Source organism: Protopterus annectens, chromosome 2.part1 (genome assembly GCF_019279795.1).
Source record: "Protopterus annectens isolate FY-2018-M chromosome 2.part1, PAN1.0, whole genome shotgun sequence".
Classification (NCBI taxonomy): Eukaryota; Metazoa; Chordata; order Ceratodontiformes; family Protopteridae; genus Protopterus; species Protopterus annectens.
In genome coordinates, this window is record NC_056729.1 from 1668364349 (window position 1) to 1668380255 (window position 15907).

Consider the following 15907-nt stretch of genomic DNA (forward strand, 5'->3'; position numbering starts at 1 on the left):
GATATTCATCAAAGATACCCACACCTCCAGGTTGGTGGCAAAGCACGAAGCATCAGAGACTATCCATGTGCAACTAACAGTGGGTAAAACTGCCTTCCAGTTTATAGCCTGCTACAGACCACCCTCCCAAACCCAGGAACCCCACTCGGCCTTCCTGAGAACACTGGAAAATATGAAGGTCTCTCCAAACACCATTATATTGGGCGACTTCAACTACCCAAACATAGACTGGGAGCATTACTCTAGCTCCAACACCCTAGCCCAAAGGTTCCTAGAATTTATAAACTCCAATGCTATGGAAAAACTTGTTACCACTCCCACAAGAGGGGAAAACATACTGGACCTGATCATCACCAACATGGGGACTCTATGCTCCAGACCAGAAGTGTATCCCTCACTGGTAAGATCAGACCATAAACTAATCTCACTGGATATTCACATCCCGACCCCACCCCCTGCCCAGAAAACCACAGTGAAAAACTTCTCTAAAGCAAATTTCACACTCCTCAAAACTGAGGTGGAATCCTTTAAAGCCCCCGGGCCTGTGGAAAATACGGCCCAGACCGCAGAATCCTTTATAAACGCATTCTATGAACACCTTCAGGAATGCATGGATCATGCGATCCCAAATAAAACCAAGACCCAATCCTCCAAAGGCAGACGTCCTGTCTGGTGGACCCCAGCCATAAACAAACTATACATTAGAAGGAGGACGCTACTAAATGATAGAGCAAAATCCCAAAAAGGGAAGGCATCACTGATCAGTATTAGCAAAAAACTACGGGCACACATAAAATTGTCTAAGGTCAGCTTTGAGAGAAAAATTGCACAGGACACTAAGGATAATCACAAGGCTTTCTTTAGTTATGTTAGGAACCTGGGTGGTAATTCCCAGATATGCTCAGAATTAGTCCAAAATGACAAAAAATACACCGAACCCACAGACATTGCCAACATCCTAGCTGACAGGTTCAGCGCAAACTTCTCCCCCCCCCCACAAAAAGGGCAAATATCTATCCCAGCAGAGTGCTGCCCTCCTGACATCTCAGATGCTGAGGTAAGAGCCACCCTCTCCAAAGCAAAAAAACACAGCATCAATGGGACCAGATGGTGTCCCGGGCTGCGTCCTACATGAACTCCAAGAAGAGCTAAACCCAAACTTAAAACTACTGTTCATTCTCAGCCTTACTACAGGATATGTGCCCAAAGAGTGGCTTACAGCAACAGTAGTCCCTCTCCATAAAGGTGGTGCCTCAACGGATCCTGGAAACTATCGCCCCATAAGCCTGACTAGCTTGGTCTGCAAAGCTATGGAAAGGATCATCATGGACCTCATAAATAAAGATATTGGGGACCTACAAACACTGGATCCTACCCAGTTTGGCTTTAAGGGCAGATCCTGCCTCTTAAACCTGGTTGATTTCTTTGAAACAGTCACCAAGGCCATTGACGAGGGGAAGGTGGTCCACACAGCCTACCTGGACCTCGCAAAAGCCTTCGATACAATACCACACTCGGGCATTATAGATAAGCTCACCAGCTTAAATATAAACCCCTATGTCACTAGATGGATTGCAAACTGGCTCAAGGACAGAACCCACATGGTTAGAATTGCTGGAGCCATGTCAGACTCCAAACCAGTTACAAGTGGTGTCCCACAAGGCTCAGTCCTGGGACCTCTCTTGTTCGGTATATATTTCTCGGAGGTACAGGCCAACATGGAAGGACTGTGGCTGACCAAGTTCGCAGATGACTGCAAACTGGGCGCCATAATCGACTCTCCAGCCGACACAAGCATCCTACAAAAGGGCCTCATAGAAACAGACAACTGGTGCCAGAGCCATGGCCTCGAGCTAAATGCCAAAAAGTGTATAGTCATCCCCTTTGGCAAAAACAAAGTGCCCACAAATTACCACATAGGTGGTAGTCCATTAAGTACAGAAGAAGTAATTAGGGACCTGGGGACCCAAGTTGATAGCAATCTCTCATTTGACAACCACGTGGCCAAAGTGGTTAGAAAAACATTTTATATAGCCCACCTAATCATGAAGGGATTCACATCTAGATCAGGGGAGGTCATCGCGCCTCTTTACTCATCCCTCATCAGGCCCATAATTGAGTACAATGCCCCTTTTGGGATGTACCTTACCAGACACATGCAGCAACTGGAAAGACCCCAAAAATACCTCACCAAGAGGATCAAAGGGCTCAAACAGATGCCATATGCTGCCCGGTTAAAGAAACTCCAGCTCTACTCAGTGGCATACCGCCTGTTCAGAGGTGATCTGTGCCTGACGTATAAAGCCATGTCCAAATCGGAATTAATGGACATGCTGCACCTCAGAAAATCCAAATCCCATCGAGCTACGCGCTCGAGAGACTTAACCTCAGCACTGAAATAAATAGGACATGCTGGAGGGACAGATTCATAAACCCAGAGGCTCCCTTCACTCTGGAATAAAATCCCAGTCCAGGTTAGGCAGAGTCCCTCATTGACTCTCTTCAAGAGGAATCTTGATGAGTGGTTGGGAGATCGTAGGTTTACCCCGGGTATCACTTCTGTGTCACTGTTAGACAGAGGCACAGTATACTAACCTCGAAAAAGGGCATAGCAAAATAAATTTAAAATGGGTGGCGAAAGCCAAACACATTCTGGCTAGGCTTATAAATGCCCGAGGGCAGATAGCCTAGTATGAACCTATGAACCTTCTTGCAGGATGTTGACATCACTAGGAGATTTCAGTGATCACTTCCAGTTTGCAGCCACAGTCCTTTAGTTTTAGCCTGTTTGTCAGCAAAGTAGATTCCAAATAATAGGGGGTCACAGAACTGATATCTGTGGAAGACCACTGGTTATGAGTCTGCTGAAGGAGGTGATGTCCCCTATTTTGACCATATGAGTTCTGTCAGTGAGCCAGTTTGCAACCCACCTGACACTATGTGGGTTGATACCCAGCTGGGCGAGTGCATCACTGATGCCTGAGTGGGCGATTGTGTCATAGGCCCTTGGCTAAGCCTAGGTAGGCTGTAATGTAGAGATTTGCCCTTGTCTAGGGCTTTGATGACTGTCTCGAAGTACAACAAGTTTAACAGGCATGATCTTCCCTTGACAAAGCCAAACTGGGTGGGGTCGAGTGTTTGGTAGATTTCCTATATCTTTGTTATGTTAATAAGGTCCATGATGATTTGTTCCATGGCCTTGCATATAAGGCTGGTCAGGCTAATGGGTCTATAGATGTCCTTCAAGAATGCAACTGCAGTCATAACATATGGGTTGTCCTGCCTCAGGCAGCCCACGGTCGGCCGGATTTCAAAGTCTGGGTCCGGCATCGGCCGGTGTTGCCTCCTCTCCGACGTCAGAACGGCTGGAGTATAAAGGCATCGGCCGACGCCATCTTCTTCAGTCTTTCTTGCCGCGCGGTGCCCGAAGCAGAAGCAGTTCGCAAGTGCTGGTCGGTCAGCTCCTGTGTTTTCAGTACTGAAGTCATCTAAATGCTAAGTACCCCGTTGGGGAACATTTTTTCTTGCCTCTGCCGATGTCAGAACAAATTGAGAAAGTTAATAATTGTTTGTCTTGTGGTAAACAAATACCTCATAAGGACTTCCATTCTTATTGCCTGGGCCCAGACCACGACGTCTCGGCCTGTGCTGCCTGTGCCTGCTTTAACCAGCGCACTCTCAGGCGCCGGGCAGAGTTTGCCGAAGACTTTTTCGGCGAATCCTTCGCATATATCATGCCGTCGGAACAACCGACAACTCAACCTTCCAAAAAACGAAAGGACCGGGACCGACATCCTCGGCCCGCGTCCTCCACCAATACACCTCCTAAGCCCTCCGCGAGTGCCTTGGCCCCTTCGGAAGCGGTAATTTAACCGCTCCAGGCCGACGACACAGCGTTAACACGTCCTTCGGCCTCGGAACCTTCTCCGGTGCCGGTTGTTGATTTTCCTCCAGATACCGAAGTTCTGGATTTACCCGACACCATTCCCGTGGACAAGGTTACTCCTGCACGTGGGGCAGCTAGGCCTCCTGTATCCATGTCCATCAAGGCCTTTGCACGTGCTAAGGCCGCCAGCCAGGCCAAGGCCCATTCTAAACCTACTGCCCAGGCCCCTTCTTCTGATAAACAGATCATGTCTCTTGCTGCAGATCTTATCTCTCTTATCAGGGGGTCTCAGCCTCATCCAGACAGAGGTTCTCAGCCGCCTGCACAGAAGAGGCCCAGAACTGAGCAGGCTGACAATCTCTCTTCAGACAAAGCCTCTGGGGATTCTGAGCCTTCAGATACCCAAGAAGAATCCTTCCAGGCCTATGAGGACTCTGATGCTGAGGAATCAATTCCCTCTGCCTCTCCTCTAGAGGATTTTTCGTTCGGTGAAGTCCTATACTCTGAGGGAGCATTTTAAATGGCAGGGCCAGGAATTTTCTGATTCCAGGAAAAGGCTACGTACCTTCCTCAAGCTACCCCAGCACAGACCCTTAGCTATCCCTCCAGTTATGGATGTCCTGGACGATGTTTTCTCTGACTCCAGTGCTAACCCTGATTCTCTCCCTCCAGCTCCTGTCAAGCCAGACAGATATTATAGGGTCCCTGACACTCACAAACATCTTTTTAAGGTCCACTCTGTGGATCTAGAAACTATTTCACAGGGCCCCAAGGGAGTGGCTACTTCCACTGCCAAGAATCCACTGCCAGCGGATAGGGAAGCTAGGTCCCTGGAGAGATGGGGTAAAAAAGTTTATACCTCTACCACCCTGGCCACGAGGTCACTTAATTGTCTTTTTCATATGTTTCAGTATCATTTTACTGGATGATTTACAGAAAAACCTAGCCTCTCCTGAGCCTATTGATAGAAAGGCATTGCAGGATCTAGTACATAACACTTAGCAGGTTAGCAATCATTTTCTTCAGTGTGGTTATGATGCATTGGAGGCTTCATGTAGGGCAGCTATGACTGGGGCTGTTATACGTAGACATGCTTGGTTAAAAGAACAGCCATTGCCTGAACATGTTAAAGTAAAGTTACTTGATGCACCTCTGGAAAAACAGAAGCTTTTTGGTGCTAATGCACAAGATGTGTTGAAATCCATTGAGGAAAAAGCTAAGTCAGTTCAGACTGTCAAAGATTTCCTCCAGGTTCAGCCACCCAGATTCAGCAGGAATTGGCCTTCAAAGAATTGGTCTTTTCCAGACACTGACAAGTTTCAAAGGGGAAAAAACAGGCGTGCCCGAGGTAGAGGGCAATACCGAGGCTCCTACAGGGGCCGCCAATGGCAACCACCAAATCAAAGAAGTGGTGCAGGCAGTCCAGCTGCACCACAAGGACAATCGCAATGACTTGACTTTCATACCGCCTACAAAGGCTCAAAGAGAAGCACCCTTGGGCGGAAAATTATCCTTATTCTCAAAAAACTGGCATATCTTAACCAAAGACAACTGGATTTTGGATTTAATAGACAAAGGTTACAGATTCCACTTCCATACTTTACCAATAAGACAGGGCATGCCGAACCTGCCACATCATCAAAGGGCAGAGGCACTCATCCAAGTTTCAATGCTGTTAAATATAAAAGCAATAGAAAAGGTCCCTCCTCAGGAACAAGACCAGGGATTTTACTCGAGACTGTTCCTTGTTCCAAGAAAAGAAAACAAACGGAGGCCTATACTTGTCTACTCTAAATACTTTTCTCATTGTGCCAAAGTTCAAAATGCTGACGTTACAGCAACTCCTTCCCATGCTGGGCAAGGGGTCTTGGCTGGTCACTCTGGACCTCAAGGAGGCATACCTGCATGTCCCAATCAGACAAAGCTGCAGAAGATACCTCAGATTTATTGCAGGGACAGAGCATTATCAATTCTCAGCATTGCCGTTTGGCTTATCTACTGCGCCCAGAGTGTTCACGAAATGCCTGGCATCAGTAGTGGCACACTGCAGACTCCAGGGGATTCAAGTATACCCCTACCTGGACGACTGCCTCATACAAGCAGACAACAAACAAACCTTGATAGCAAACTTGGACTATGTCATTCAACTGCTACAGGCCTTGGGATACACAGTCAACATTCAAAAATCAAGACTACTGCCATCCCAACAGATTACTTTCCTAGCAGCCAAACTGGACACAAAAACACAAATGGCCTATCTCACAGAGGAAAAACAACAGCAGTTACCAGAGTACTTCAAAGGCCTAGCAAAGTTCTCCCAGCTGACTGCAAGGAAAATCCTACAGGCCCTGGGGTTCATGGTATCTTGCATTCTTCTGATACCTTTGGCAAGACTTCATATGAGAAAGCTGCAATGGTACTTAAAAAGCTTATGGTCCCAACACAGCCAAAGCCTAGAGGACGTAATCCCACTCATTCCATGTCTACAAAGAGAATTTTTGTGGTGGGCTCAAGCAAGTCAGTTAAACAAAGGCATGTCTTTCAACAAACCTCAAGCAGATCAAGTGATTACAACAGACGCCTCAGACCATGGATGGGGGGGCGCACATGGAGGGCAGATGCATTCAAGGTCAATGGACACAAAGGGAAAGACAACAGCACATAAACCAAAAAGAGATGTTGGCAGTGATACATGCCATCGAGTCTTTCGAAAAATCACTTCAACAAGGACATTTGCTAATAAGGACAGACAACACCACTGTTATGTGGTATATAAACAAGCAGGGAGGCACTCATTCTTATCCCCTCTGCAGACTAACAATGATTCTCTGGGAAAAATCCCTGAGTCTGAAGATACATTTGCAATCCCAGTTTGTGCCAGGCCAGGACAATGTACTGGCGGACAAGCTGAGCAGAAACTTCTTGGATCCACACAAATGGATGCTGCATCCTCACATTTTCTCACAAATAACAGGGACATGGGGAAGACCGGACATAGATCTCTTTGCTTCTCACATGAATCATCACCTGGAAAAGTTCTGTACAAGGACCCACCATCCTCTAGCCTGGAAAACGGATGCTCTCTCCTTCAGCTGGAATTCCCTAACAATTTATGCATTCCCTCTTCTGCCACTGCTGACCAAGGTGATACTGAAGATCAAAGCAGAACAACCAACAGGCATTTTGATAGCTCCAGACTGGCCAAGGCAGCACTGGTACCCATTGCTGTTGAGCATAACTCTGAATAAACCATGGCCTCTGCCCCTATGGCCTCTGCTTCTAACACAACACAATTACAGGACTGTTCATCAAAACCTGAAAACATTGCATCTGACAGCCTGGAGGTTACCATAACTCCTTCCGATATCTCTCTCTCCAGAAAAGTTCAAGAGATCTTACTGGAAGCACGCAGACCTTCCACCAGAAAAACCTATTCAGCCAAGTGGAAGAGATTCATCATCTGGAATGCCAACAGGGGTCAGGATACAACAGTATTGAGTATACCTCAGATATTGGAATACTTGACAGAAATGTTTCATACTGGTCTCTCATATTCTTCCATAAAGATTCACGCCACAGCAATCTCAGCAAACTACAATTGTGATCCACCTGTGTTTTCACATCCTTTGCTAAGACAGTTCCTAAGAGGGATAAAGAATATCAAACCTCCCAGAAAACCGCCAGTACCTGCATGGGACCTCAATTTCGTGTTAGAAAAATTAACTCTTCCTCCCTTTGAACCAGCAGCAACTTCAGAAATGCAATTTCTCTCATGGAAAACGGTTTTCCTATTGGCAGTGACATCAGCAAGAAGAGTCTCGGAGATACAGGCACTCATGGCAGTACCTCCTTTTCTAATTTTTCATCAGGACAGAGTCTCTCTAAGAACCGGTCCTTCATTCATGCCAAAAGTAATTTCCAGGGTGTCTCTCAATCAAGCCATTCACCTGCCTACTTTCTTCCCCAATCCTCAAAACAGGGGGGAAAAACTGCTGCATACTTTGGACATACACAGGCAACTTCGCTACTACTTGGACAGAACTAAGGCAACCAGAAAGTCTGACCAACTGTTTGTAGCCTATGCTGCTGGAGTACAAGGAAAAGCAATCTCCAAACAAACAATTTCAAAATGGATTGGACACTGCATCAGATTCTGCTATTCTTTTCATGGAAAGGGTGTGCAGCCAATATTAGGCCACACTCCACCAGAGCTATAGCCACATCCACAGCTTTCCTAAGAGGAGTGGCTACAAAGGACATTCTAGAGGCTGCTACATGGAGCTCCGTGCATACATTTACCAAGCACTACAACCTGCCTTTATACTCCAGATCCCGAGCAGGCTTTGCTTCGGCAGTCCTGCAGGGCATTTTAGCTACACCATCCCTTCCTTAGTTCCATCCACCCCCAGCTTGGCTATGGTATTTAACCTGTATGTTATGACTGCAGTTGCATTCTTGAAGGACATAGTACAGTTTTGTACCTACCATAAATGTAGATGTCCGATAGATAATGCAACTGCAGTTGGATTTTCCCACCCTCCTACCCCTCTGCAACTTTTTTTATGGGTCCCCTACCCCTATTCCTATTAGCTGGGGTTATCTCCTGTGGTGTATCTGTTTATTACTGTTGTGCATGTCTGGAATTGTTTATCCATTCATCAAATTTAGCCTTCCTAGGAGGGCACCTGGCATCTGGGGCAAGAAACACTGAAGGAGATGGCGTCGGCCGATGCCTTTATACTTCAACCGTTCTGACGTTGGAGAGGAGGCGACACCGGCCGACGCCGGACCCAGACTTTGGAATCCGGCCGACCGAGGGCTGCCTGAGGTAGGACAACCCATATGTTATGACTGCAGTTGCATATCTATCGGACATCTACATTTATGGTAGGTACAAAACTGTACTTTCCCGGGGTCAGTGGATGCACCCCCTTTGTGGACAGGGATGACAGTAGCTGTTTTCCATTGGGACGATTTTTATATAAATGTATATGTAATACATATATACATTCTAAGTCTAGCCAGTGTAACTCAAACTTTGTACTTTGTCTGTGAGGTAAGCACAGTAACCATTATACCAACCCCCGACGTGTATGTGTATAGGTAGTGTATATGTGTATGCATATACATGTGTGTGTTTGTAAAGTAAAATTTTCCACTTGTTTTTATTTGCCTATTATTTTCCACTGCCAGCTATGAAACTATAACAAATAATTACCATATAATGCAACATATTGCTTTCCACTGGTCTATTTTGTCACAATAATGTTAGCAATATGGTAAAGTCAATACTGCCTCCACAAGCCAAGCACGTTTGCATGCATTTGAGTTGATATAACCTGTATATGCTGAGCGGTTCTTTCGTGGTAAATTGCATAGCACAGTATGTGGATGTTGCATTAATTCAGTCACATGCTCAGCACCTTGCCCAAGGCTGCATTACTTCATGTGCACTGTCTTGCTGTCACTCCATTGCACCTTAATGAGTACAGTCCGTTCTCAGGAAGTCGAAGTTTTGAGATAATACACGCTTTGGTCTGAGCTCCTAAAATCCAGGAAAAATAACATTTAATGTTATGACGCAGTACCGAGTAATCTGTACTTGTCAATCCTCTTGTGTTATAGCATTCATTTCTGTAATAATTACAGAAGTTATGTCAAGGCATTTATTGTATGTAATTCAGTTTTAATTTTTTCTCTGACTTTATGAAAACATATTGTTTTGATGTGCTGTCCATAAGTCATTTACTTGTTTTTGTACTAATTAACAAGTAAAATCGAAGTTTTCTAATGTATTTCTTTTTACTAGAAATCTTGCAGAATTAAGTGTGGATGACTTTCTTGCCTCTAAATTTGATTCTGAAAGTGATGAGGATTCAGAGGGAAAGCCAGTACCTCTGGCTGAGAAAAAGAACAAGGGAAAAGCACTGGAGACAAGTAAAGTGAAGAAGGCAGCCCCTGCGCCTCAAAAGTAAGGGATGTAATGTTTTGGAAAATTGCACCATGTAGCATGTTTTTAATGCCTATAATTGCACATATTTTTCTTGCTGTTTCTTAACCTAGTATTTAAGCACCATTACTCACTGCTGCAGAGAAAGCAAGATGAATATTTTATTTTAGTAGTAGTTTAATATTAATACATAGGCACGAAAGTTACGTTACTGACATTGCAGGCACAATTGTAAGAAGTTAGACACCGACTTTCTTAAAGTGTACTAGACATGTTCTGAAGCAAGTGTAACAAACCTTTGAATTTGGATGTAACCTCCTTACTATATACAGAAGCAACATATGCAGTTTTTTTTTTTGTTCCCCCAGTATCAAACGTCCATGTCATGTCTGCCAGCACACTTTCCAACTCCTCCTCCCAATTTTTTTTTTTAAATTTATTTTTTTGCTGGGGTCAGCCATGGATCCTGAGGGTGTCCTGGGGGCTTAGCTCATCTCTCCTTCATCTTGGGGGATTTATTTATTTTTAATGAACTACTCACTTCCCTTTCCTGACCCACCACACACTTAGTGTTTACTTTAGAGGGAAACTTCCCCTCTTTGGACCACACTTCCCTCTGGGGATCATGTCAGTGAGTGTCCTCCCACCTAGGATGGGCACACCCATCCCTTCCCTGCTGCTTCATTAGTCACCTAAGTCGCTAATCGAACCCGAGTCAGTTGGATTGTAGTCAGGATTTTATCCGTCTGCTCCACCAGTGCAGACCCAAAGTATAAAGTTGTCGGTGTAGAAAATACATTGATATGTGTTTTCCTCTTGTTGATAAGGACAGTCCCCTGGATGTTTTTCGCAGAGGTGAAAATTCATGCCGTGACATCATGAAAGATCAAACCCACAATGCCTCATTTCCTAAATTAATGTATAGACTGCTTTATTTTCATAATAAATGCATCAATTGAAATTTCATACTTCGTATGAAGTCAAATTGTTAACTTGTTCTTGCAGGTGGTACACTTCATGTTGAAAATGAACAGTGATTGTCAAACCACAATGAAAATAAGTGCCTTCTCATCACGTACATATGCAAATCACTGCCCATTACCTACCATGACATCATTTTGTGGGTGGCTTTATACTTTCCATGACATCATTTTGTGGGTGGAGTTAAAGAAAAAACTTGGTAAAACATGAAACTAATGGTGTGTTTGATTTCTTATTTTCGAACTTTAGTTTTTGGAAAATAATTTGTTACAGTAAGCTGGGGAATATGGTGTGAAATGAAAATAGTTGTAAAACAAATATGCTTCCAAAAGTAAACAGTACAGTTTAGCTAGTGATCTATGTTTGTTTGGACAGTGGCCTGTGTGCTGGAAGATCTGAAAAGGATTCCACAACCAATGCCGAACTTCAGTTTTCTGGGGGGTGCGGATATTAGTTGCAGCTTTTTTAACCCTTTGGTGAGCCTAACAGCAGAGGACAAACATAGAAGACATGGTGGCCATACAGCTAGTACACTTGTGTTACAGGCCTGTGCCGTATTAAGTAGGATTTAGACATAGACAGGAATCTCACTGTATCCCCACACAGGCATTATTCATTTTTGATAATGTTGAGTAAGGAACACGTGTCAGAAGTAGATAACTTTGGAAGCCTGTTGTTTTCCTTGCCCCCCAAGTGGAGAATGAGGGGGGGGATATGCTTGGGACATTTCCCTTCACCTAGCTGTTCATCATAGCGAACTGCTGCCAGTAGCAAATCTTGATTTTTAGTTGCAGTGTTAATAAGAGCATGCACTAGTAATGTGGCTGTAAGCAAGGCACGGTGCTGTGCATTGTACGACAGTTATATAAGGTGTGATGCCCCTGCACTGGCCTAGTAATCAAGGAGCCTCAATCCTCACCATTAGCATCAGTGAGGGGCATGCACATGGGAGGATAACAAGTACACACACACAGTAAAGTACAATTTCCCTTAAGAGCACACAGAGATCGCAGTCAGTCTGGGGCTGGTTTCTCCCTCCTGCTCTCTCCAGATCCCCAATAAGACTCCCTACTGGGACAACTATAGGGTTAAGGTCTCAGCGGAGTGGTCAAGCCAAAACCTCCAGCACTCTCTCTGTCCAACCACTGCTTCGTGTCCCTGCCCAGGTAGCTGACACGCACACACTTTGAGATTTGATTTGTATACAAACACACACACTCCTGGGGAAGGATGGCATAGGTTCACTAGCTATGCCCCCTTCTGCCCAGACTATAAAGGTAGTAATTACTGCCACCAACCACTCTTATCAGCTACTGTAAGGCCCTTCCCAAAGGGTGGCCAATCTTGCTGTGTAATGTTACTGTTATCCAAGTAATGTGTGACCAGCAGCAAGGCTGTCTTAGTGACCTGTACAGTGTCACCAAATACATGCAAGTACTCTAAGAACTTAAATATCTCTAAACAAACCAGCCACAATTAAAAGGTTTAAATATATTTAATAATAAAAGAACACGAAAAGTCTCAATAACTCAACACAGTGACAACATAGTTCAGAATCACAGGAAATATTTTAAAACAACATTGCAGGGCAGTCACATAAATACAGAAAACATCTAAACTAATCTTACTAAGTTCCTATCTATTTCTAAGAGAAATCACTGTAATCTAAGTCTTACTTACAGTGCCAGACAAGTGCTGATGAAAGGATGTTGTCAGATCCAAAGACAAATATAAAATGCCCAGGCTCACTCTCCCAGATGGTTCTTAAATTACTGTCAAACATTTCTGTTGGGTTATCTCAGATTACTTCTTTCTTTGTCACCTCTGTGTCAAAAATACTTATTTTTCAGAAGTGTTCTTGGAACTGGAAGTCATAAAACAGTTGAACAATTTTACCTTTGAAATCTGTAATTATTTCTGTTTCCAGACAATAGAAAGAATTTCTAGCTGCAGATATTACATCTCCTAGCTAAGATAAACACATTCATAAACAATTCACTTATTTTCTTAGAGATCGCCTCTGAGTAGGCGATATGTGACAGAGTAAAGCTGGAGTTTTTTGAGACTGTCTGCATAGGGCATCTATTTGAGGCTGGTAATCCTCTTTGTTCATAGGTTCATACTAGGCTATCTGCCCTAGGGCATTTATAAGCCTGGCCAGAATGTGTTTGGCTTTCGCCACCCATTTTAAATTTATTTTGCTATGCCTTTTTTCGAGGTTAGTATACTGTGCCTCTGTCTAACAGTGACACAGAAGTGATACCAGGGTAAACCTCGATCTCCCATCCACTCATCAAGATTCCTCTTGAAGAGAGTCAATGAGGGACTCTGCCTAACCTGGACTGGGATTTTATTCCAGAGTGAAGGGAGCCTCTGGGTTATGAATCTGTCCCTCCAGCATATCCTATTTATTTCAGTGCTGAGGTTCAAGTCTCTCGAGCGCGTAGCTTGATGGGATTTGGATTTTCTGAGGTGCAGCATGTCCATTAATTCCGGGTTGGACATGACTTTATACGTCAGGCATAGATCGCCTCTGAACAGGCGGTATACCACGGAGTAGAGCTGGAGTTTCTTTAACCGGGCAGCATATGGCATCTGTTTGAGCCCTTTGATCCTCTTGGTGAGGTACTTTTGGGGTCTTTCCAGTTGCTGCAGGTGTCTGGTAAGGTACATCTCAAAAGGGGCATTGTACTCAATTATGGGCCTGATGAGGGATGAGTAAAGAGGCATGATGACCTCCCCTGATCTAGATGCGAATCCCTTCATGATTAGGTGGGCTATATAAAATGTTTTTCTAACCACTTTGGCCACGTGGTTGTCAAATGAGAGATTGCTATCAACTTGGGTCCCCAGGTCCCTAATTACTTCTTCTGTACTTAATGGATTACCACCTATGTGGTAATTTGTGGGCACTTTGTTTTTGCCAAAGGGGATGACGATACACTTTTTGGCATTTAGCTTGAGGCCATGGCTCTGGCACCAGTTGTCTGTTTCTATGAGGCCCTTTTGGATGGTACTTGTGTCGGCTGGAGAGTTGATTATGGTGCCCAGTTTGCAGTCATCTGTGAACTTGGTCAGCCACAGTCCTTCCGTGTTGGCCTGTACCTCCGAGAAATATATACCGAACAAGAGAGGTCCCAGGACTGAGCCTTGTGGGACACCACTTGTAACTGGTTTGGAGTCTGACATGGCTCCAGCAATTCTAACCATGTGGGTTCTGTCCTTGAGCCAGTTTGCAATCCATCTAGTGACATAGGGGTTTATATTTAAGCTGGTGAGCTTATCTATAATACCCGAGTGGGGTATTGTATCGAAGGCTTTTGCGAGGTCCAGGTAGGCTGTGTGGACCACCTTCCCCTCGTCAATGGCCTTGGTGACTGTTTCAAAGATATCAACCAGGTTTAAGAGGCAGGATCTGCCCTTAAAGCCGAACTGGGTAGGATCCAGTGTCAGTAGGTCCCCAATATCTTTATTTATGAGGTCCATGATGATCCTTTCCATAGCTTTGCAGACCAAACTAATCAGGCTTATGGGGCGATAGTTTCCAGGATCCGTTGAGGCACCACCTTTATGGAGAGCGACCACTGTTGCTGTACACCACTCTTTGGGCCTACGTAAGCCTAGCCAACAATGTGTCCTGGCTTACGCCATCCAAGAAAGTTATTTTCCTGTGCCACTGTCGAGCAGAGACACAGAAGTGATCCCAGGGTGTATTTCCTATTTCCCATCCACTCATCAAGATTTTTCTTGAAGAGTGCTAATGAAGAACTTTGCTTGACATAGATGGGTAGACTGTTCCAGAGTATGGGAAATCTCTGGGACAGGAATCTATCCCTCCAGCATGTCCTGTTTATTGTGGTGACAAGGTTTAGGTCCCTAGAGCATGTAGCTCAGAGGGATTGGGATTTCTTTAGGTGTAGTATGTCCAACAGCTCTGGGTTTGACATAGCTTTATATGTTAGGCAGAGATCACCTCGGAGTAGGCGATATGCTACGGGGTAAAACTGGAGTTTTTTGAGGCGGTCAGTGTAGGGCATTTTTTTGAGGCCAGTAATCCTCTTGTGAGGTACTTCTGTGGCCTTTCCAGCTGCTGCAGATGTTTTGTGAGGTACATTCCAAAAAGGGCGTTGTACTCTATAAAGGGTCTGAGTATCGAGTAGAGGGGAACAATGACCTCTTTTTTTCCTGGATGAGAACCCTTTTATGATGAGGTGTGCCACATTGAAGGACTTCCTGACAACTGTGGCGATGTGACTATCAAAGGAGAAACTACTGTCCAGCTGGGTCCCAAGGTCTCTTATCACACATTCGGTGTTGAGTAGATTGCTGCCTATGTGGTAGTTCATGGGTACAGAGTTTTTACCAAAGGGGATGATACTGCACTTTTTCGCATTGAGCTTGAGGCCATGGCTCTGACACCAGGCATCTGTCTCAGCGAGGCCCTTCTGTAGGATGTCCACATCATTTGGGGACTTGACTATGGCTCCTAGTTTGCAGTCATCTGCGAACTTCATTAGCCAGAGGCCTTCTGTGTTAGCCTGTACTTCAGAGAAGTAGATACCACACAGGAGAGATCCCAGGATGGAACCCTGTGGTACTCCACTTGTCACTGCTTTGAGGTCCGATTTTGGAGTCTGCAACTTTTACAGTGTGGTTTCTGTCAGTGAGCCATTGGCAACCCATCTTGTGACATAGGGATTTATACCTAGTTTAGTGAGTTTAGCTATAATTCCAGAATGGGGGATGGTGTTGAAAGCCTTGGCGAGGTCAAGGTAGGCTGTGTGAACCACCTTACCCTCATCTATGGCTTTGGTGACTGCTTCAAAGAAGTCGATTAGGTTCAGGAGGCATGATCTGCCTTTCACAAACCCGAACTGGGTGGGATCCAGAGTTTGGAGGTTACCAATGTCTTTGTTTATGAGTTCCATGATGATATGTTCCAATGGCCTTGCAGACCCGGCTTGTCAGACTAGGCCGATAGTTCTTGGGATCAGTGGTGGCTCCCCCTTTGTGAAGTGGGATAACTGTTGCTGTGCACCATTCAGTGGGCACAAAGCCTGATGTGAGGCTATTATTGAACATGGTGCTTA

The 15907-nt window shown here is 44.9% G+C and overlaps 1 protein-coding gene across 1 annotated transcript in view; it reads left to right on the forward strand.

The window, feature by feature from the left end:
* Positions 1–15907, forward strand: part of NOC2L (NOC2 like nucleolar associated transcriptional repressor) — a 1272638-nt gene that overhangs the window by 137262 nt on the left and 1119469 nt on the right. The window contains exon 2 of the mRNA XM_044063595.1: positions 9696–9857. Within this exon, the coding sequence (XP_043919530.1) occupies positions 9696–9857 (162 nt within the window). The remainder of the gene's footprint in view (positions 1–9695; positions 9858–15907) is intronic.